At 43.2% G+C, this 23,553-nt stretch overlaps 1 protein-coding gene across 50 annotated transcripts in view; it reads left to right on the forward strand.

Moving 5' to 3' along the window:
- The window catches only part of LOC131108045 (ankyrin-3-like), a 202,216-nt gene that overhangs the window by 115,555 nt on the left and 63,108 nt on the right, over positions 1 to 23,553 (forward strand). For 22 of the 50 annotated variants that reach the window (XM_078787294.1, XM_078787291.1, XM_078787293.1 and 19 more), the window contains 9 exons: positions 267 to 5,993; positions 8,210 to 8,284; positions 9,560 to 9,691; positions 11,541 to 11,621; positions 17,184 to 18,144; positions 19,165 to 19,327; positions 19,507 to 19,584; positions 21,019 to 21,102; positions 21,211 to 21,315. In XM_078787294.1, the coding sequence (XP_078643420.1) occupies positions 267 to 5,993; positions 8,210 to 8,284; positions 9,560 to 9,691; positions 11,541 to 11,621; positions 17,184 to 18,144; positions 19,165 to 19,327; positions 19,507 to 19,584; positions 21,019 to 21,102; positions 21,211 to 21,315 (7,406 nt within the window). The other 28 variants (XM_078787318.1, XM_078787317.1, XM_078787316.1 and 25 more) reach the window with 11 other exon arrangements.

Here is a 23,553-nt window from a genome sequence, read left to right on the forward strand (position 1 = left end):
CACGTCGACCACGTCATGCTGTATTTTGTCACGAATCACTGTTTTTAGACTCGTCGCTCCATCCTGGATGCGTAAAAAGGGACCTTCTGTATTCATCAAGTGTACAATGTTGTCTTACCCGCTGTAAGCGATGCTGTTTCTGACTGAATTTCTCTTTCTTTTATGTGTTATTTTTCAATTATTTTACGTTCCACTTTATGTTGTTTTTCTTTTTTTTTCTTTTTTTTTCTGTTTTTTTTTTTTTACATTTTGAATTATTGTCGAAGAAACACCTGATCGAAGTCCGCAAAGAGCACAGCCTTCTGGCTACCCTCACAAACCTGTCTTTTCAACGAGATCTTATCAGGCGTGGTCGCCTGCTCCTGTCGCCGTCGCTGGCCAAGCCAAGTCTGGGTTTGGCTCCCTCTCCAGCTCGTCATCCAACACGCCTTCTGCCTCTCCACTAAAGTCTGTCTGGTCCATCAACTCAGCCTCCCCCGTTAAGACAAACATTCCCGGATCGCCGGCCTCGTCTGTTAAGTCAGTTAGTGACGTGGCCTCCCCCATCCGATCTTACAGAACCATCTCCTCTCCCATAAAAACTGTAGTCCAGCATGCTCAGTACCCAGGCCAGGTTGCCCCCAGTCCTCTGGCGTCACCTGCAAAAAGCGCTTCAGGACTCGCGGCCTTGTCAGCCAGGACCTCCCCTATCACCACATCTACAGGAGGTTCTCTTCTCGAGAGGACATCGATAGCCATGACACCTCCTACGTCTCCCAAATCGTCCCTGAGTATGTTCAGTTCACCTCTGTCGTACAAGACCGTTGTTGGGGGCCCCGCCGGTACGGTATCGTCGTCATCTTCGCCCATCAAAACCGTCCCTGGCCTCTCCTCTGTTCGTTCGTTTGCCTCGGATGTGTCGGGCCCTGCAAGGAACCTCTTCTCCTCTCTGTCGTCACCTCTCAAATCCAACCCCCCTCCAAGCGCTGCAGCTCTGATCAATGGAACGGCGCCGCCAGCGCAGTACCGCTCCTCCTCCCCGACCTCTCTCCTCGCCAGCAGCCTCCAAGAACGAATACAAGCAACCACCAACGCCGCGACCACCAGCGTCAACGCGGCATTTGACGAGGTTGAGAAAACATTCAATTCTTGTTCGGCTGGCTACGGCACCTTAAAGTCTGTGTCTTCGTCCGCGTCGTCCTCGTATCAGTCCATTCGTTCCTCGGCTTCCAGTTCTCTGTACAACTCGCTAAGATCCCCTCCAAATGCCACCGCTGCCGTGACCTGCAGCACAGTGACAGTTCCTGTGTATTCCGTCATCAATGTATTACCAGAACCCCAGTTTAAGAAGTTACCAGAGGTGTCCAGGTCGGCTGCCGCTATTCTGTCCCCACGCAAGACTGCTGTGCCCCCTGAGATGAATCCCCAATTGCAGTCATCATTTGCCAGAACTCTTTCCCCAACCAAATCTCCTCTTATCTCCTCTGGTTTGAAGTCAAACACCACATCTCCGTTGTCATCCAGTCAAGAAATCCTGAAAGATGTCGCTGAAATGAAAGAGGACTTAATCAGAATGTCAGCTATTTTGCAAACGGACCCAAATTCAACGACGAATAAAGGTTTCCAGTCCGGTCCTGCAGAAAAGGTGGAAGACGAAGAGCCTTATAGAATTGTGGAGAAAGTAAAACAAGATCTAGTAAAAGTAAATGAAATCCTGACTAAAGACACAAAAGATTCCGTACAAAGGGGGCCCTTGGATGATATCCGCTTCTCAAAAGTACCTGTTGAACAACCACCGAGCAACTGGAGCTATCCCCCGAGATACGAGACCGTGGTCCCCCAAGCAAAAACCAAAACAATACAAGACAGAGACTTCAATCTCTCTAAAGTGGTTGACTACCTAGCAAATGATGTCAGCAGTAGTTCTTTCTCCAAAATGCACCCGGCAGATGAGTCGAAGAGAGAAACGGATGTCAAGGAGAAGCAAAAACGTGTGCTGAAACCCACTATGGCGGTTCAAGAGCAAAAACTGAAAATGCCTCCGACAACCATGCGGTCTTCGCCTTCAGACAAAGAACTGAGTAAAGTTGCAGATGCGCTCTTTGGAGCTGACACCGTGCTGGAATCCCCCGATGATATATACCATGAACAGGATAAAAGCCCCCTCTCCGACAGCGGCTTTGAGACCAGGAGTGAAAGAACACCCTCTGCCCCACAGAGCGCCGAAGGCATGGGTCCGAAAGCCCCCTTTCAGGACATCCCAGTCCCCCCAATGATTACTGAGACCAGGACTGAAGTTGTTCATGTCATTAGGAGCTACGAACCCCCTGAGGATAACAAACAGACCCCAATGGTGGAGGCAAATCCAATCAGATATATTGATACTGAATCGAAAGGGCATCCCAATCAATCCACATACACCCCAGAGATGAATAAAGGATATTCAGTAAAGGTTGTTCCTGATGAGGATCCAATGGGAAAAGGCATTCGCTTGAAGGAGGAAACTCACATCACGACCACCACTAGGATGGTCTACCACAAACCGGACGCGGTCTCAGAGAGGTGCGAGGAAACTATGTCAGTTCACGACATCATGAAGGCTTTTCAATCAGGGAAGGACCCTTCTAGGGAGCTTGCCGGACTCTTTGAACACAAATCCAATAACGAAGAAACGTCCCAAAGAGTCCTTGAAGACGTCAAACCGAAGGTTGAAAGAATAATTGAGGTGCACATCGAAAAGGGCAATAAAACAGATCCAACGGAGGTCATCATCAGAGAGACCAAAAACCATTCTGAAAATGAAATGTATTACTACCCGGGAACTCGAAAAGAAGAAGGGGAACCTGACGAACCTCCTGCATATCTCGACTCCTCCAGATTCAACCTCATGCCCCAAGAGGATAGTCGTCCCAGCTCAGCCCAGCTAATGGCAGACGAATCTTACAAAACCTTGAAGTTGCTTAGCCAGCAATCTGTGGAATACAATGAAGACGAATCATCAGAGCTCAGGGGAGGGTCTTATAATTTTGCCGAGAAAATGTTACTGTCTGAAAAATTTGACCAGTCCCATTCTGACACCGAGGAACACCTTAGAGAGCGGTCTCGATTCCAATCGCCAGACAGAAGCGAGGGTAGATCAGCAAGTCCAAGAACAGAATATATCTTTCGATCATCGCGAAATATGTTTGACACATCAGGAAGAATGGCCAGCGTTGACGACAACTTTGACACGATGACACTTTTGCAGCATTCCTCCGAACCCGGTAGCCCGAAGCAGTCGGTTTGGATGCGGGTATCAACAGATGAGACAGAAAGAAAAGACAGAGAGCAACTTATATACGAGGAAAGAGTAGACAGAACTGTTAAGGAGGCTGAGGAAAAGCTCAGTGAGGTTTCTCAGTTCTTCAGGGATAAGACAGAACAGCTTAATGACGAGCTCTCCTCGCCTGAGAAGAAGTCTCGAAGACCGGACTTTAGGGAATCACGGTCAGGGCCCAGTTCCACGCATAGCAGCCCGGAGAGATCGGTGTATAGAAATGGAGCCAGTGGGGAAGAGTGGAGCAGAGAAAGACTAAGAGACAGATTTGGCGCTAGTGATAGGAAATGTGCTAGCTTACCCAGCAGCCCAGAGAGAAGAGTACTGCTACAATATAGCGATTCCGATGCCAGGAAACAGGGAGATAGCAAATCACATGAAAGTGAAGGTTCAAAACCTTTTCAAATGTCTTCTTCCAAAGTCAGCGCAGTGAGGCTTAAGTTCGAACAAGAGGCTCAAAAACAAGATAGGGTTTCTCAGGGTAGCCAAAATCCAAATCCCCCCATCAGGAAGCTCCATGAAAGTAAACTACCCGTGTATCAGGTATTTGCAGGTTCAAACATTCCAAAAGCACCGGACAGTCCGTTAAATCAGAGAAGAGCTCAAGAAACTGAGTCCAAGTTGTCGCCCGCGCAACAACAGACCAGTGGAAAGAATCAGGAAGATAAGTTATTCAAAACATGGGAGAGCCAAGGGTACGGGAGCTATAAACCCCAATCTCCAAATTTACCTCACTCATTAGTCCACGATTCCACAAAAGATGACAATAAAAATTCTCAAAGACAAGAAACTACAAAGAAAATAATTTACACCGAATTTGTTGTCAGAGAGAATCCAAATACCAATGACGGTCTAAAAAAAAACTCGGAATCTCAAATTCCTGTAAGAAAGCCATCTAATTTTCCGGAAAGTCGCAGATCCCCGTCATTAAAATTAGATGCCTCTTTTGAATCTCGCGAGGACAGCTCTCGTACGCCGATCCTTGCTCGAAACCCGATACATAGTAGCTTTGAATCCAACAAATCTACATGTGGATCATCAGGAAAGTCCACAGACTCCGACTGTAGCCAGTCAAATATCACATGTAACGGTCTAGATAACGACCAGGTAGAGTATTCGGATCACGGAACCCCTGTAGTCGTCACAGAAGGTTTCAAAGATGTCAAACCATTACCTGTGTACGTCAGCATTCAAGTGGGTAAGCAGTACGAGAAAGAAACTGCGTCTGGGCAGCTGGGAACGTACAAAAAAATCGTAAGCCATGAGAGCAGGACAGTACACGAAACAAGGGGAACATTTTATACCGCCAAACAAAAGCACTCTCCGTCTCCACAAGGTAGTCCTGAAGATGACACCCTGGAACAAGTGACATTCATGGACAGCTCCGGGAAGAGTCCTGTTACCCCCGAGACCCCAAGCTCAGAGGAAGTCAGCCTGGCCTCCAGAATGCCTGACTCCGTGATAGGCTCCATGGCTGGCATGCCGAGTCCTATCCCGGAGGAGTCGGAAGAGGAAGACGGGAAGACCTTTATCTACAAGGAGACTTTACGGGAGAAATCCAAGCAGCCATCCTCACAGAATCACACTAAGAAACACGAACCAGATCAACACAAGTCTAAGGAGAAAAGAGTTCCTTATATCGAGTTTCCGCCGCCCCCTCCCTTGGACGCAGAGCAGTCCGACCCTGAGAAAAGAAAGTCCTGTGCGTCTTCTGAAACAGAGACAGAGATGATGGAAGTAAACCTTCAGGAGGAGCATGACAAGCACCTTCTCGCTGAGCCAATCATACGGGTCCAACCTCCATCCCCGATTCCTCCTGGAGCTGACAACAGCGACTCCAGTGACGATGAGTCTGTCTTTCATCCCATCCCTATCAAAAAGTACACCTTCAAGGTGAAAGACGAGGGGGAGAAACGTTCAAAACACAGAAGATCAGAGAAGAATGGAAGTAAGGAATCTGGAGTCAATGGAGTCGTTAAGGGGGAGGATGCCGACATGGAAGCAAACGGGAATGACCAATCAATCACCGACTGCTCCATTGCAACCACGGCCGAGTTTTCCCATGACACCGATGCCACTGAGATAGACTCCTTAGATGGTTATGATTTCCAGGATGAGGATGACGGACTGAGCGAGGATCCAAAAACATCCAGTCTCTCCAATGATGCAAAAGCAGCTGACCGCTCTTTTGGCCAGTCCAAGCTTGAAGTAATAGAGGAAGAAAAGTGTGAGGATGGCGGGAACCACGGAACGTCGAAAACCAACCCATCTTCGTCAAGAAGCAGCGGAGAAGAAGACTTCACTGTTGAAGGAAGACACCCAGAAAGGCAGAGCTTCGCCGACAACTACTTCGGCTACCAACTTGAAGAAGAGCTAAATGCAACCTTTAAAACGGTAGCCACAAAAGGCCTTGACTTTGACCCCTGGTCCACCAAAGGGAGCGATAATGAGGGAGTTTATGAGTCCAAAACCAAAGACGAAGACCCAAAGCCCTTTGGTTTGTCAGTGGAGGACAAATCCCAGGCCACCACACCCGACACAACCCCTGCTCGAACACCGACCGATGAGAGCACACCAACTAGTGAGCCTAACCCCTTCCCTTTCCATGAAGGGAAGATGTTTGAGATGACCCGCAGTGGTGCTATTGACATGAGCAAGCGGGACTTTGTTGAAGAGAGGCTTCAATTTTTTCAGATTGGTGAGCATTCCTCTGACCCTCTAACAGGGGAAAAGGGGAGAGGGGGCAAGATCCTGGGTCTAGTTTCCTCAAAAACAGGGGAGAGGGCCACAGTAGATGGGAAGGTGAAGGTTCTAGATGCAACCACAGGCAGCAGCAGCAGCAGCACAACACCACCACCACCAGCAGCACCCAAAAGCAGCCCCTCACACCCCGGCAGTGACACAGGCTATGCCGGTATCGAAGTACCCACCTGTGACGCCATAGCCGAAACCGCCTCGTCATGCACAATCACAGCCTCCAAGGTTGACCCCAAATTACGAACCCCTATTAAAATGGGCATAGCCGCTTCCATAACTGTGAAAAAAGACTCAGGGGATCCGGGCGATTTTAAATCTGAGATAACAGAAGGTCAGGTGGTGCCGGAGTACATCAGCATAGAGGGTCAGCGTACAGACGGCCAGTCTAGCAAAGACACAGAAGCCAAGTCAGATAGAAGAGATTACCCGTCGAAGAACTGCAACAACAACAATAACCTCGAGTCTTCTAGCATTCAGGCCAACTACATTCAGTGCGGCAGCGTAGTGTTCAACCTCCAGTCCTCGTCCGAGCCCACACTTCAGAAAGCAAGCAGAGTAGAAACACTGTGTTGTAGAGATTTAGACGAAAAAGGAGAAATAAGCAATCAAACGGAGCGGCAGCAGAAAAGTGAACCGGTTAAAGAGAGCGAAGTGAAGCTCCCCAGATCCAGGCTTCCGGTGAAAGCATCAGGGAAGTCGTTGCACACCCAGGGAACAGCCATAGGCAAGCAGAAACCCAAGCAAGCGGTCACAATTGAGACCAGGAAAAGAGGAGAGCCAGCCATTGCAAAAGTAGAACCCAGGTCTAGAATACCAATCAAGGACATTAAAAAGATCGGCCCCACGGCCACGGCTAGCTCACCTCAATCAGTCAGGGTTAGCTCGACGCCGACGAGGCCGCTGGGTACAGAAAGAGCAGCCATAAAGTTGCCCTCAAGGTTACCTCTGAAGGACAGGCATCAGGTCAGCAAGGTCTCGAGCGAGGCAGCGTCCAGACAGGAGAAGCCTAGCGAGGTTTGCAAGCGCACCATCGAATATTTTAAAGACATTAGCGGAGAGACAATAAAGTTGGTGGACCGGCTGTCAGACGAGGAGAAACAGAAGCAGACAGAGCAGTCGGAGGAAGACAGCACCTCCCGGAGCACCTCTCTGTCAGACGCCTCGCAGCCTTCCCAACCTTCCCAGCCCTCCCACTCGTCCAGGTCTGGTAGAGGTTCGAGGGCTGAGGCCGGGGCCCCGTCCGTAGGGGCAAAGGTGGCGACGACGGACAGGGCCTCTGGCAGTCAGAGGAGCAGGAGGAGTAGGCGGACTGGTGGGAAGGAGGGCAGTCAGGGACTCACGGGGTCTCGAACACCTCCCATCGCAGAGATCAAGCCTAGTTTGTAAAACTTTCACACTATCAAATACTTTCTATATATTGATCTATTTCACTCCTAGTTGCATGACATGTTGTGGTTGTTGAATTGATTGACTGGAATGCCTGTGGTGTGTTTATTCTGTATTTCCCTTAGACCAGTAGCTACCATTCCGCCATCATCATCGATGTACTGTGTCCCCTTACCGTCTCTGTTGCAAGATTCCTTTCCCTCTTGTTCCCCTTTCCCACCGACCTTGTTGTGACCTGTACAGTAGACTAGTGACCGGAAAACCGGTGCACAACCTGTTTCACAGTCCTTGGTTTGTCTTGTTTCTGTTCAGGGTGAGGCTGAAGTCATTACTGTAGTCTTTCTTTTTTTTTTCCATACACCGAATTGTCACAGTAGAATTTGCAAAGAACACCGTTAGCTTAGCGCATGTTGACATAATTAGACTCTAACATAGAAGCTTTCCACCCTAGAACTACTCTTTAAGAATCATGGTTTGTTTTGTTTTGTGGTTCTCATGATAGTTAATGCCTGCTTAAAAAGGTTACGTACCACAAATAGTCATAGACCACATGTACAGAATCAGTGCCTTTTCTTGCCATCCTGAAAATAACAAGTTTGCATATAATGACCGCTGAATTACAGTAAAGTCATTACTGCACTTTATCCGAATTGCACTAGTACTAATGGGAAACAGTGGCCAGAAAAGGAAACTTGTATGTGTTTAGTTTTGTATATGTAACAAGAGAAATAGCCGATGTATTCATCAGTCACTGTGCTCCTTTCTCTCCAGGTCCGCAAAGCCCGTGCGAGCGAACAGATTTGCGTATGGCCATTGTAGCAGATCACCTGGGACTCAGCTGGACAGGTAAGGACAATGATGAGATCCTAACGGCGAGTGGTCAGCATCCAACCTTTGTATGCGCTTTATTGTGGAAATATGGGGTACTAACTATAAAAGCAATCTTCACTCGCTAAATGCACTGCAAAAAAAGTCAGTAAGGATAATTCATAATGCCGCCTACAGAGAACATACTAACTCCTTATTTCTAAAATCACAAATACTTCAACTTGCTGATATAGTTCATCTTCAAACAGCTAAAATAATGCATAAGGCTAAAAAAACACTTCTATGCTAGGACTACGTTAAAAAGCCATAGCATTTCAGTATGTGGAATCAAACTATGGAACGGATTGAGTAAGGAAATCAAACAATGCACAACGATGAGCCAATTCAAGAAACAATACAAGCAGTTGATGTTTGCTAAATACAAGGATGAAGAGTCTTGAACCAGTCATGATGTGCTATATATATCACTATATTGACACTTACTATGGTACCCATTATGGCATTGGATGGGCATATCACCTCGTTCTTGGGTACGGGACAAAAAATTACAAAATTTAAAAAAAAAAAAAAAAACAACCTTAAACTGTATTACGGAAAGCAGGAAGTGAACAAATGTAACAGTTACTGATTGTAAAAGTACCAGATAGAGGGGGGTAGGATTTACTATGGTACCCATTATGTCATTGTATATCACCTCGTACTTCGGTACGTGACAAAAAAAAAAACAAAAAAAAAAAGTAAATTATATTAGGAAAGCAGGAAGTGAACAAATGTAACAGTTACTGTTTGTAAAAGTACCAGATGGAGGGGTAGGATTTACTGTGGTACCCATTATGTCATTGTATATCACCTCGTACTTCGGTACGTGACAAAAAAATAAAATTAAATAAAATTTAAAAAAACTAAAATTAGATTAGGAAAGCAGGAAGTGAACAAATGTAACAGTTACTGATTGTAAAAGTACCATTTATTAATTAGAATGCAGTACTTAGATGTACTACCGGTATGAAACTTTTGGGTTTTACACTTGCTTTTGTTTACAATGAATTAAACGGTATTAATTCAGCTTTAAAGCAGCTTACAACATTGGTTCTGTTGCATGTTCTTGTTAATAAATCACCATGTGGTCAAAGAGAGATGTTTTCCTACCCACTTTCGCATGCACTCCAAGTCATTATCGATACCAATTAACCGCAACAATAAGAAGGGTCACTGCGGTAATAACGCTCCATTGTCTTTTTTTGAAGTAATAAAGTGGCAACGATGACGTATATTTTATGTGTCCCGTCACAGAGCTGGCTCGGGAGATGAACTTCACAGTCGATGAGATCAACCACATCAGATTAGAGAACCCCAACTCACTGACAGCACAGAGCTTCATGCTCTTAAAGAAGTGGGTCAGTCGGGAAGGGAAAAACGCCACAAGTAAGAAGACTATTTGAACTTTATGTGTGAACTAGCAGTACTTAGAGGTTATCACATGGTTTGGTCGAGGGCTGATACTGGCACGCGGGGGCATGATACTGGGCCTGATACCAGACAAACCATGTGATGACCTTATTATCACATACTATTTAATCATGAGCTTATTATCACGTACTATTTAATCAAAAGACCATTTTGTTTCCAGAACATTTTCAGTTTATTACAGATATTATATCTAAACAGGGGCGGCATTAGCGCGCAGACCTCACAGCGAGGAGACCAGGGTTCAATTCCACCCTCGGGCATCTCTGTGTGGAGTTTGCATGTTCTCCCCGTGCATTTCTCCGGGTACTCCGGTTTCCTCCCACATTCCAAAAAACATGCTACGTCAGGGGTCAGCAACCTGCGGCTCCAGAGCCGCATGTGGCTCTTCAGCCTCTTTATTGTGGCTCCCTTTGCGATGCTTGAATATTTTTAACACCCGAGTGGGGAAAATGCACGTCTTTTGTAATGAGTTTTAAAAAATCCAACTTTGTCTGAGACCATGAATGCATCCTGAGTGAGTTCTGACTGCTATCCAGTTCAGTACATGAAGAAAAACAAGTAATACTTACCTACAAATCTAAAAAATAAATTCGAGATAATTTAAAAACAGCGATGGGAACTTGTTTTTACGTTTACAGTAGTTTACACATACATTTATGTAAGTTTATCTCCAAAACTAGCAAGAGTACTCCAACTCGTCTTTTCTTACCTGAACTACTTTGATACCCCCAAATTCCCTCCAATGTTGTTTTAAACATACTATATGTTTTGCGGCTCCAGGCTATTTTTCTTCAGTGGGCATTGGGTAAAATGGCTCTTTTCATAGTAAAGGTTGCCGACCCCTGTGCTAGGTTAATTAGCGACTCCAAATTGTCCATAGGTATGAATGTGAGTGTGAATGGTTGTTTGTCTATATGTGCCCTGTGATTGGCTGGCCACCAGTCCAGGGTGTACCCCGCCTCTCACCCAAAGACAGCTGGGATAGGCTCCAGCACCCCCCTCCCCCGACCCTTGTGAGGATAAGCGGTAGAAAATGAATGAATGAGGATTATCATCGGGACTGCACGTTGGTCGAGTGGTTAGCACGCAGGCCACACACAGAGGACACCCGAGTTTGATTCTACCCTCGGACATTTATGTGTGGAGTTTGCACGTTCTCCCCGTGTTTTTGTGGGTTTCCTCCCACATTCCAAAAACATGCTAGGTTAATTAGCGACTCCAAATTGTCCATAGGTATGAATGTGAGTGTGAATGGTTGTTTGTCTATATGTGCCCTGTGATTGGCTGGCAACCAGTCCAGGGTGTACCCCGCCTCTCGCCCAAAGACAGCTGGGATAGGCTCCAGCACCCCCGCGGTAGAAAATGAATGAATTAATGAATATCTAAACAGTGTAAACACAATAATTGCAAAAATATTTCAACAATAATATTTTATCAACAAGTCTTATCTTATCAATGTCTGACAATTAAAGTTCCATTAATCAAGTTTGGGGTTTTTGGTGACTGGAGAAGCACTAGGCACTAAGCACTCGTGCGCTGTTCTCTGATTGGTTGTTTCACGGGAACGATACCAGAGCAGCGCGCTCTGAGTGGACAGCTACGGGGGCGGATACTGGACTCGGTTAAATTCTAGATTTTATCAGTATCACTGCCCCTGGGCTTTGACACAGTATCATTTTCCCGTATCATTCATGAGCGGTTTCTAGGGTACAGGGCCAATTAATACTGTAGTATGTGATAACGAGCAGTACCACTCTGTAAAGTCTGATTTGTGTCATATTTACTTGTTGTTTTATTTCCTCAGCGGACGCCTTGACCGCAGTGTTGACCAAAGTCAGTCGGATGGATATTGTGACTTTGCTGGAGGGCCCGATTTTTGACTATGGTAACATTTCCGGCACGAGATGTTTTGCTGATGATCACACGGTTTTCCGGGATCAGGCTGATGGTAAAGTTTAGCTCTGATTGGCTGACCTATTACCGCTCCCTGCTGCCATGTTTTTTTCTATTTAGTTTTGGCATGCAACCACATTGCATGGGTCGTGTCTTATTCCCAGTGAATGCTGCTGGCTATTTATAGACATGATGGCTTAGCGGCAAATTAGAATTTAGTTTGGACAAGTGGCTCCTAACGTTGCTTAAATACGTGACTAGATTCCCACCATATCATTTATACTCTATTATTTCATTTGGCTGATTTTGTTTCCTACATAACATTGTACCAGTCTTGTCCAAAATCCCTTAGCAATACAATGGAACCTGCTTATGTCGACAACCTGCTTATGTCGACAACCCGTCCATCATCAGGGCACCAGTCCACCGTGTTCTTCTTATGACTAAAAAAAAAAAAACATACATCTTTATGTCGACATGCTCGCCAGGGGCGTCAGCATAAACAGGTTCCACTGTGTAAGTCAGGGGTGTCCAAAGTGCAGCCCGAGGGGCCATTTGCAGCCCATGGCACATTCCAAAAAATGAAAATTAACAAGAAAAATACATTTTAAAAAAAGAGCATTAAGTCAAAATATTCAGAGAAAAAATTGGTAGTATAAAGTTGAAATAATAAAGAAAAAATACTCAATTTTTAAGTGTATATAAGAGAAACAAACTAAACTTTTGGAAGATTAGGTTGGGGGAAAAGTCAAAATATTATAAAAATTTAAAGTAAAAAGAGTTGGAAAATAAAAGTAAAAAAACAATAACAGCAGAAATGTAAAAAAACTGCTGTAATTGTAATAGATTAATATCAAACATTAAGAGAAAAAACTCATATCTAACAATTTTTATAATAATAAACTCTTTATTATGAATTATATTATTAAGAAAATGTCATTTAAAGTCATAATATGTGAAACAAAAAAAGCAAAGTTGTTATTGTTTTAAAATTAAAAGTTATAATTTGGGAATAAAGTTGAAATAGAATAAAGTCATAATATCGCAAAAGAAAAATTTTGCAAATATTATTTAAGAAGAAAGTTGAAATGTTTCAAAAATGTAAAAAAAAAGTGAAAGCAAAAATGGTGAAAAAGTGATAATAATCACGGATAATTGATTGATAATATTGATAATAATTTTATAATTATAATAATATAATCATTTTATTATTATAATAATTGATTATTGATAATCACAATAATAAAGCCTATTTGATAATAATAGGCTTTTTCAAGTTCAGATGCAGTTTTTTCTTGAAATACAGTATATATATATATATATTTATATTTATAATTTGGGAATAAAGTTGAAATATTACAAGAATAAAGTCATATTATCGCAAAAGAAAAATTTTGCAAATATTATTTAAGAAGAAAGTGGAAATGTTTCAAAAATGTAAAAAAAAAGTGAAAGCAAAAATGGTGAAAAAGTGATAATAATCACTGATAATTGATTGATAATATTGATAATAATTTTCTAATTATAATAATATAATCATTTTATTATTATAATAATTGATTATTGATAATCACAATAATAAAGCCTATTTGATAATAATAGGCTTTTTCAAGTTCAGATGCAGTTTTTTTCTTGAAATACAGTATATATATATATATATTTATAATTTGGGAATAAAGTTGAAATATTACAAGAATAAAGTCATATCGCAAAAGAAAAATTGTGCAAATATTATTTAAGAAGAAAATGGAAATGTTTAAAAAATGTAAAAAAAAGTGAAAGCAAAAATGGTGAAAAAGAGTGATAATAATCACTGATAATTGATTGATAATATTGATAATAATTTAATAATTATAATAATATAATAATTTTATAATTAGAATAATAACTTCCTAGTAGATGCTTTACAAAATATCAAGGTGGCACTTTTCATCATTTTTTGTTGTTTGGCCCTGGCTGGAAAAAGTTTGGACACCCCTGGCATATAAGTGCATGCTATGAAATAATACAATCATGTTTTTGTGTCTGATGATTCCAGTAGGAGCTTCTGTAACCTTTGTAGTGAGTGTTTAACTCTTAAAGTTTAGTCCTCCTAGTTCTCCTCCAGTTCCTCTGAGCCTTCCTTGGATAGATGAGAGTCCAGCTTCTTCTCTTCCTCCCGCCTCCCTTCACCTCCCCTACTTCCTGTGCTTCAGAAGCATCCATCCATGGCCGATAACAGCACATAGGCGCTCTTAATTGATCATTAAGAGTCACATATTGCTGACCCTGCCGCCCCCCCCACCCCCACCCCCACCCCCCTTCTACATAAGTCACATTCTTCATTCATTTTTATACTGACATGTATTTTCCGTTGTCTCCATCCTCCCTGTTAGTTTGTGTGATTATCCCATTAATTCCCAGCAATCCCGCCTTCATCCTATGTCCAACCCCATCTCTCCCGTCCCCCCCGCCCTCACCTTTCACCCCACGCCGCTCTCCCAGTTACGAGCTCTCCATTTCGCTTAAAGACTTGGCTCCTTCATCGACCCTGGAACGCCACTTCAACTTTGTGCCCCCGCCCCTGAAAGGCCTCACGCATCAGTGCCCACCTCCCGACCCCCGGCAAATTCCCGGCTTCCCGTTTTCACCGCATCCGTCCTCCCCCATCCCGCTCATCACGTCGCCGTTACCTTCCTCCCCCACCTTTGTCCCACCCTCACCCCCAGCCCCTCCTCGCATGCTGACTCTGCCCACTCCAGTTCCCGCTCAAACGGAACCAACCTCAAAAACACCCAACCCACCCGCCGGCCTAACCCTCGCACCCTCGACTGCCGCCCCCAATTTTCCTGAACCCGATTCCTCACCCTCAGGCCGAATGTCGCCTTCCCCCGCCTCATCTCGCCCGGTGTCCCCCCTCTCCTTGACTAACCTCCCCAACTTGTCCCCCAGTGGGTCCCGCTGCCCGAGCCCGCATCCCCCGTCCCCTCCTCTCCGCCCGCTATCTCCTTGCCGCGCTTGTCCCTGCGGCTTCCCGGCGGGAAGCTCTCTGCCTCCCCCTTGCACCCGCGTCGACCCCCCCTCGTTGGAAATATTCCTGTAGTGCAATGATTCTCAAACTTTCAACACCAAGCACCACCTCCAAAATGTATAGCTTTGAAAGTATTGCAGTTTTTGCTACCTCCGAGAGTACCACCTTAAATATTTTTACTTGGCTACCTCTGCGGACACACAAGTACTACCTCCGAAATGTGGCAAGTACCACATTTTTGGATTCCAAATCAAATTGCTGTCTGCATTTTATAATATAAGATATATTATTATAATAATATAAGATAAAATATAATATAAGACGATCTGGTTTTTTTTCAGTTTTCCACGGTTATATTCCAGACTGTATGGTAATCTTTTTTTTAATACTCTGACAGTATTACAGTTTGAGAATAACTGCTTTACATTGACCGCATCTCTCATCTGTCATCTATCTCATGACACTGTAGCCACTCCTGTCAATCACTTATAATTTTTTTTTGCTTAATATGTAGCCTACAGCCACGTTTACACTTGCAATCATTCTGTCCCAGCAGAGTTACGCAATGTCGGGTGCCGGTGAGTAAATTGGCGGTAAGCAGGGGTGAAGAACGAGTAGTAAAAAAGTAGTAGTAAAATGTCATTTAAAGTCATAATATGTGAAACAAACAAAGAAAAGTTGTTATTGTTTTAAAAATAAAGAGTTATAATTTGGAAATCAAGTTGAAATAACATGAAAAATAAGTTATTCAAGGATAAACAGGAAAAACATGGAAAAACTTTTTTTTTCCACTTTCAATCCAATACCAACATAGCAGCCTGGCCGATACTGATATCAATCCAAAATCAATACCAATCTTGCATACTTTTATTACTTACCTTATAATGTTGAATGTTAGAAAAGGCTTGACCAAGTCAGGATGAAATTGAACTCGGGTCTCCTAGCTGTGAGGCCTGCGTGGTAACCACTCGCCCGCCCTGCAGCCCCAATATGGATTTAAAATACAAAAAAACCTCTTTTAAAGCTTTACCATAATGCATTGCGTCTGAAAAAGCATTCATCGGGGTGCTGCAATGACGTCAGCCTCTCTCTAATGGCGGCTTTAAATGGCTTTACACTCATAATACCCAATATAGTTGCCATAATAAGAGGAAGTACACCATTTAAGACATAAATGAAACTCCTGTTTGTGTGTGTCACAGAGATGGCCGAGGGTGGAATTGAACCCTGGTGTCCTCGCTGTGAGGTCTGCGCGCTAAACACTTTCCCACCGTGCAGCCTCAATATTGATTTAAAATACAAAAAAAACCCTTTTAAAGCTTTACCATAATGCATTGCATCTGAGAAAGCATTCATTGGGGTGCTGCAATGACGTCAGCCTCTCTTTGGAATTTGGAAATAAAGTTGAAATAACATGAAAAATAAAGGGTAAAAAAAAAAAGCAAAAATCATCAAATATTTTACAAGCATCAAGTCAAAAATATTCAGAAAAAAAGTCAAAATTTTACAAAACCAAATTTTTTTTAAGTTAAGAGTTGTGAAATAAAAGTAAAAAGAAAAAAACATCAAAAATTTAGTCAAAATATTCAGAGAAAAAAGTTGAAATAATAAAGAAAAAATACTAAATTTTTAAGTGTATATAAGAGAAACAAACTAAACTTTTGGAAGATTAGGTTGGGGAAAAAGTCAAAATATTACAAAAATAAAAATTTTAAAGTTAAAAGAGTTGTGAAATAAAAGTAAAAAAAAACAATAACAGCAGAAATGTAAAAAAACTGCTGTAATTGTAGTAGATTAATGTCAAACATTAAGAGAAAAAAGTCATATTCTAACAATTTTATAATAATAAACTCATACTATTATGAAGAAAATTACAAAATATTACAAAAATAATTTTTTTAAGTTAAAAGAGTTATAACAATAACAGCAGAAAAGTAAAAAAACTGCTGTAATTGTAGTAGATTAATGTGAAACATTAAGACAAAAAAGTCATATTCTAACAATTTTATGATAATAAACTATACTAAAAATGGCATTTAAAGTCATAATATGTGCAACAAACAAAGTTGTATAACATAATATGGCAAAAGAAACATTTTGCAAATATTATTTAAGAAGAAAGTTGAAATGTTTCAAAAATGTAAAAACAAAAAGTGAACGCAAAAATGGTGAAAAAGAGTGATTTTGACCTTGGCTGGAAAAAGTTTGGACACCCCTGGCATAAGTGCATGTTTGAGTAGGTGGCCAAAGACCGGGAATTCTCGGCTTCCCTACTGAGACTGCTGCCCCCCCGCGACCCGGATCCGGATAATCGGAAGAAAATGGATGGATGCATGACACGGCAAAATGCTTGCAAGTGTAAACACAGCTGAAGTTACTAATGTTCCCGATGGAAAGCTCTAGAAATGTGTCGATTTGTCCAAAAATATGACGCACAATCCGGTTTTTGGGTCCCTGCTTCACATCGAAGTTCCATTTTTCCATGTCATGATGTACATGCGTGTTGTTTCAGTGTTTTGGTAGCATCTATCATGTCACCCACAGATTATCACAGCATTCTAGCAGAGTTGCATTCCCCCGCTGCGCTTCACTTCGACCCTCATTTCCTGTCGCCCGAACTCCCTGTCACGCCCAACCCTTCTTCCCCCGTCCACCATCACCATCACCCGCAACCCGACACCTTTTCAACCGACTCCCAACCCCGACTACGGAACCCGGAGTTAGGTACCGCGCAGCCAGACAGCCCACCCAGACCATGTCAGCTTGCCCTCTCCGTCCCGATCTTTGATCCCCCGGGTCTCGTCCCGCCCAAGGTGCGGAAGCCCCACATCGCCCTGAACGATCAGCTGCTTTTGAGCGAAGAGGAGGACAGGTCTTATAAAGACATGGAGCCCGGCCCCGGCGCCAAATCGCAACCTGTGCGCGCTACGTGCGAGTTGGACATCAGCATGACGTTCTCCACGTCTTCTTCTTCACTGTCGCCATCTGTAACGCCTTCGACGCCCGATAAAGCGCTCATGGAAGACAGAGAAGTGGACGCAAGAGGATGCGAGAAGGAAGAGGGATTTGTGGGAAAGTGGGTACAACGGGACTTGATTAAAGACGTGGAGAAAAAATGTGAGATGGTGACAAAGGATAGGTTGGTAGAGGAACCGGACGTGAGTAAGGCTGAGATGGACAAAGTAGAAACTATCAACCTTGGGTGCAAAATAAACGCTGCGGACCTCTCCCCCAAGGAATGGGTTGAGGCACTTTGGGAACGCCAGTCCACTCAGGATGGATTCAATGATGAGGAGAAGAAGGGAGGCGGAAACGAAGAGCTGAAGATGGAAGAAGGCTCAGAGGACAAGAAGGAGGAGGACCAGGAGACGGTCGCTGGTGTCCAACAGGCAGAAAAAGACGTGTGCTCGCTTTCAGGTTGGCACAGTGAATCCTCCAGCGTGAACGTGGAGCCACCAACGCCGGGACGCAGCGTCAGCTCAGACCTGCTCGACAGGCGGGAAAGGTAGGACGACATTTGATGGATGGATGGATGGATGGATGGATGGATGGATGGACGGATGGACGGACGCCTCGCTGAACGCTTGTCCGCTGTGCAGCCCCTATATGGATTTAAAATACAAAAAAACCTCTTTTAATGCTTTACCATAATGCATTGCATCTGAGAAAGCATTCATTGGGGTGCTGCAATGACGTCAGCCTCCCTCTAATGGCGGCTTTAAATGGCTTTACACTCATAATAACCAATATAGTAGACATAATAAGAGGAAGTACGCCATTTAAGACATAAGTGTGTGTCACAGAGATGGCCGAGGGTGGAATTGAACCCTGGTGTCCTCGCTGTGAGGTCTGCGCGCTAAACACTTGTCCGCCATGCAGCCCCAATATCGATTTAAAATACAAAAAAACCTCTTTTAATGCTTTACCATAATGCATTGCGTCTGAAAAAGCATTCATCGGGGCGCTGCAATGACGTCAGCCTCCCTCTAATGGCGGCTTTAAATGGCTTTGCACTCATAATAACCAATATAGTAGACATAATAAGAGGAAGTACGCCATTTAAGACATAAATGAAACTCCTGTTTGTGTGTGTCACAGAGATAGCCGAGGGTGGAATTGAACCCTGGTGTCCTCGCTGTGAGGTCTGCGCGCTAAACACTTGTTCGCCATGCAACCCCAATATTGATTTAAAATACAAAAAAAACTCTTTTAAAGCATTACCATAATGCATTGCGTCTGAGAAAGCATTCATTGGGGTGCTGCAATGACGTCAGCCTCCCTCTAATGGCGGCTTTAAATGGCTTTACACTCATAATACCCAATATAGTAGACAAAATAAGAGGAAGTACGCATCATGCTCGAAAGGAGTCGGATGAAGCCGATCTTATTCGATCCTACTCTGTTACGAACTTAAAACTATGGCGTCTCAAATGTTTCATGTTGTTTTAAATGTCATTCCAGGGATTAGGATTAGTTATACTTCCAACTGTCTCTTCTTAAATCCCGATTCTCCGTTCCTTACCAGTCACGAGAATTCGAGCGATTCCATCACTTCCTCGTCCAGAGGCGAATCAGGGAGGTCCCGACGCAACGGTGACAACTCGAAGAACTCACCTCAGGGCGGCTCGTCGGAGTCGGTGAACGGTAGAAAGGAAGAAGGAGCGCTGGTGTCGGAGAAGAAAGTCCAGGTTGGTTTGGAATTACTGTCACTTTTTTCCCCCCTTTTTGAGTTTCCAAACGACTCTTTTCACACAGATTCCGATGGATATCCGTATTGCGTAGCTGTCACACTAAATTGTGCCGTCTAAAACGACTTTATGTCCTGGTTTGAGTTTGTGTAATGATGTTAAAATGCCTCGTCCTGCAGCGGGTTAGTTTAGATTCCGGCTCTGAGGAAGAACAGACCGTAACGACGAGAATCTTCCGACGGCGTATCATTTTAAAGGTACCCTGCGATCCCGGGAAGAAAGGGGGGTCTTGGCTTGCAGTTGAACATCCCGGTGTTTGTTTTGGTTTTTTTGCTTGGTGTGCTTTTGAATTTGAAAACTGTGCTGCCTGTGCTTTTATTTTCCTGACACATACACCACATGGTGGCGCTGTTATTCAAGGATAAACAGGAAAAACATGGAAAAACTTTTTCGTTTTTTCCACTCATAATCCAATACCAACATAGCAGCCTGGCCAATACTGATATCAATCCAAAATCAATACCAATCTTGCATACTTTTATTACTTATCTTATAATGTTGAATGTTAGAAAAGGCTTGACCAAGTCAGGATGGAATTGAACTCGGGTCTCCTAGCTGTGAGGCCTGCGTGCTAACCACTCGACCACCGCGCAACCCCAATATGGATTTAAAATACAAAAAAAACTTTTTTAAAGCTTTACCATAATGCATTGCGTCTGAGAAAGCATTCATTGGGGTGCTGCAATGACGTCAGCCTCCCTCTAATGGCGGCTTTAAATGGCTTTACACTCATAATACCCAATATAGTTGCCATAATAAGAGGAAGTACGCCATTTAAGACATAAATGAAACTTTGTGTGTGTCACAGAGATGGCCGAGGGTGGAATTGAACCATGGTCTCCTCGCTGTGAGGTCTGCGCGCTAACCACTCGTCCACCGTGCAGCGCCAATATGGATTTAAAATACAAAAAAAACTCTTTTAAAGCTTTACCATAATGCATTGCGTCTGAGAAAGCATTCATTGGGGTGCTGCAATGACGTCAGCCTCCCTCTAATGGCGGCTTTAAATGGCTTTACACTCATAATACCCAATATAATAGACAAAATAAGGTAAGATGAAGTACGCCATTTAAAACATAAATGAAACTCCTGTTTGTGTGTGTCACAGAGATGGTCGAGGGTGGAATTGAACCCTGGTGTCCTCGCTGTGAGGTCTGCGCGCTAACCACTTGTCCACCGCGCAGCCCCTGACCAAGTCATATAACGACAAATACACTCTTAGTCCATGCTTAGCACGTTAGCGCACCTCGTTGTTGTGATCACATGGGCTCTATATTAATTATGAATTCATTTTTTACAAACGGCGATGGTGTGAAGACGTGATGTTTGAACTGGAACAACTCATTTGGATTTGGATGTCAATCATTGACGGTGACGCATTCCTTCTACCAAATGTTAAAAGCGTTCATGCACATTGCTCTGCTCGGCCTCTAGGGGGCTTACTTGCATGGTATCTGGAGGTTGCTATGGTGTGCGGTGATGTGTTTTGCCTCGTTCCTCATGCTGTTGCCTACTAACCAGATGCTACGTCTCTTCTTGGTGTGGTGATGGTTTATTCCGCCGTACTTTTTTTCCATGAGCTGTTTCTGAGCTTGTTTTGATTGATGAAGTATTGACCCAACGCTTTTCAGGGCGAGGAAGCAAAAAACATATCGGGCGAGTCTGTGACCGAGGAGCACTACTTGGACGAAGACGGTAACCTCGTCAGTAGAAAAGTAATGTCGCATTTAACGGACGCAGGCTAACTAAATGGCGAGACGAGTGTGTGTGAAAACTAGCATCCTTGGGTTGTGTTTTTTTTTTTTTTTCTCCGCACCGAACAGGTCATCAGGAAGGTGATTCGACGGGTGTCGAGTTCCGCAGCAGACAACCACAAATGGCACGGGGACCTTCAGCAAAGTCCCATCCTGCAGGACGACGGGCCTGAGGTTGGCATGAACGGGGGTGCAAAGTCTTGTTGGCACGCTTGATGGACTTGATTTGATCCTTTGGATCGGAACCAATCAAAAACTTGAATAGCTTTCAGCGTTAAGTTGAAGAAATGTTCGATTTTGGTGGGCTGGGTTGGATGACGCCCTCTTTGTTTTCGCTAAAATGTTGCTGTTCAGGAGGCAACACGGTGTTTGGGACGGGGGGGCGTCCATTGTGTTTCTTTAACAAAAGAGGATGCTGACGGTGCTTATCTACATGCCACTATATTAGGCACACTTGCACGGCGAGATGTGATACTTATCACATGGTTTGGCACATGGGGGCATGATACAGGGCCTGATACCGGACAAACCATGTGATCTTATTATCATTCATTCATTCATTTTTTACCGCTTATCCTTATAATTGTCCATAGGTATGAATGTGAGTGTGAATGGTTGTTTGTCTATATGTGCCCTGTGATTGGCTGGCCACCAGTCCAGGGTGTACCCCGCCTCTCGCCCGAAGACAGCTGGGATAGGCTCCAGCACCCCCCGTGACCCTCGTGAGGAAAAAGCGGTAGAAAATGAATTAATTTTTTTTTATTCTTTTCTATCCCCTCCTGCTCCGATCCATCTTCTATGCCGCTTATTACTCCAAATTGTCCATAGGTATGAATGTGAGTGTGAATGGTTGTTTGTCTATATGTGCCCTGTGATTGGCTGGCCACCAGTCCAGGGTGTACCCCGCCTCTCGCCCGAAGACAGCTGGGATAGGCTCCAGCACCCCCGCGACCCTCGTGAGGAAAAAGCGGTAGAAAATGAATGAATGAATGAATGAATCCTTACGAGGGTCACGGGGGTGCTGGAGCCTATCCCAGCTGGGGTACACCCTGGACTGGTCGCCAGCCAATCACAGGGCCATTTTCTGCATGTAGAACTAAAAACTAAAAAAAAATCATATATTTATATTTTTGTTTATATTTTTGAGGTGTCTAAAACAGATTTATTGGTGTTACATTATTTCCTATGGGAAAAATTGCTACAGTTACAATTTTTGTTGAACGTGTTGGGACTAATTACCGTATTTTCCGGACTATAAGTTGCACTTTTTTTTCATAGGTTGGCTGTAAAAAAAATGAATACATTGAATTATATTCCAGTGCGACTTATGTATGTTTTTTTCTACCTAATTGTTAATTTTTGGCCTTGTGCGACATATACTCCAGAGCGACTTTTATTCCAGAAAATATGGTAAATATAAAATATATTTTTTCAGCAGTAATTAAAAAAAAGATAAAAAAATTTATAGAAAAAAAATATCGTATTTTCTGGACTAAGTCGTACTTTTTTTCATAGGTTGGCTGTTCCTGCCACTTATACTCCAGAGCGACTTATATTCCAGAAAATATGGTAAATATAAAATATATTTTTTCAGCAGTAATTAAAAAAAAGATAAAAAATGTATAGAAAAAAAATATCGTATTTTCTGGACTAAGTCGTACTTTTTTTCATAGGTTGGCTGTTCCTGCGACTTATACTCCAGAGCGACTTATAAATTAAAAAAAAGTGTTTATGTTCCATAAATACTGGACACCTTTTCTGTTCATGTTTATTTTTTTTGTGTAGCTGAATAAGCATTGTGTTAGCATATCTTACACCTATTCAGCCTGTTCTCTATTCTTTTATTGTTAGAACTTGCCTTCCAAGAGGACGTAATGTCTGTTTTGGTCAAGTAGTTCAAATAAATTACCTGCAAAAAATGCAACTTATACTCCAGTGCGACTTATGTATGTTTTTTTTTACCTAATTATGCTTTTTTTGGCCTTGTGCGACTTACTCCGGAGTGACTTATATTCCAGAAAATATGGTAAATATAAAATATATTTTTTATATCAGCAGTAATTTTAAAAAAAGATTTAAAAAATTATAGATTTCGGCCTTTTCTTGTATCATTCATAGGCGGTTTTAGGGTTTTGGGCCAATTAATACTGTAGTATATGATAATGTTGGTTATTTCATGTAGCAACATGAAATAATACTGGATCTCAGTGTACCTAATGATGTGGTTTCAGAGGTTCGCCGGATTCAAACAATGTGCTACTAACAAAATACAACCTTTTTTCTGCTAACCCCAACTTTGTCCATGTATAGATGTTTCTTCACTCAGGTGTTACATTTCTGCTTCCAGTAGCGATACTGCAATGTGAACCCGAGTGTCGTCAAGCTTGCAACTTAATCGGTGTTGTCTCAACG

This window comes from Doryrhamphus excisus, linkage group LG20 (assembly GCF_037039965.1).
Source record: "Doryrhamphus excisus strain RoL-2023G ecotype Guam linkage group LG20, RoL_Dexc_Guam_v1.1, whole genome shotgun sequence".
NCBI lineage: Eukaryota > Metazoa > Chordata > Actinopteri > Syngnathiformes > Syngnathidae > Doryrhamphus > Doryrhamphus excisus.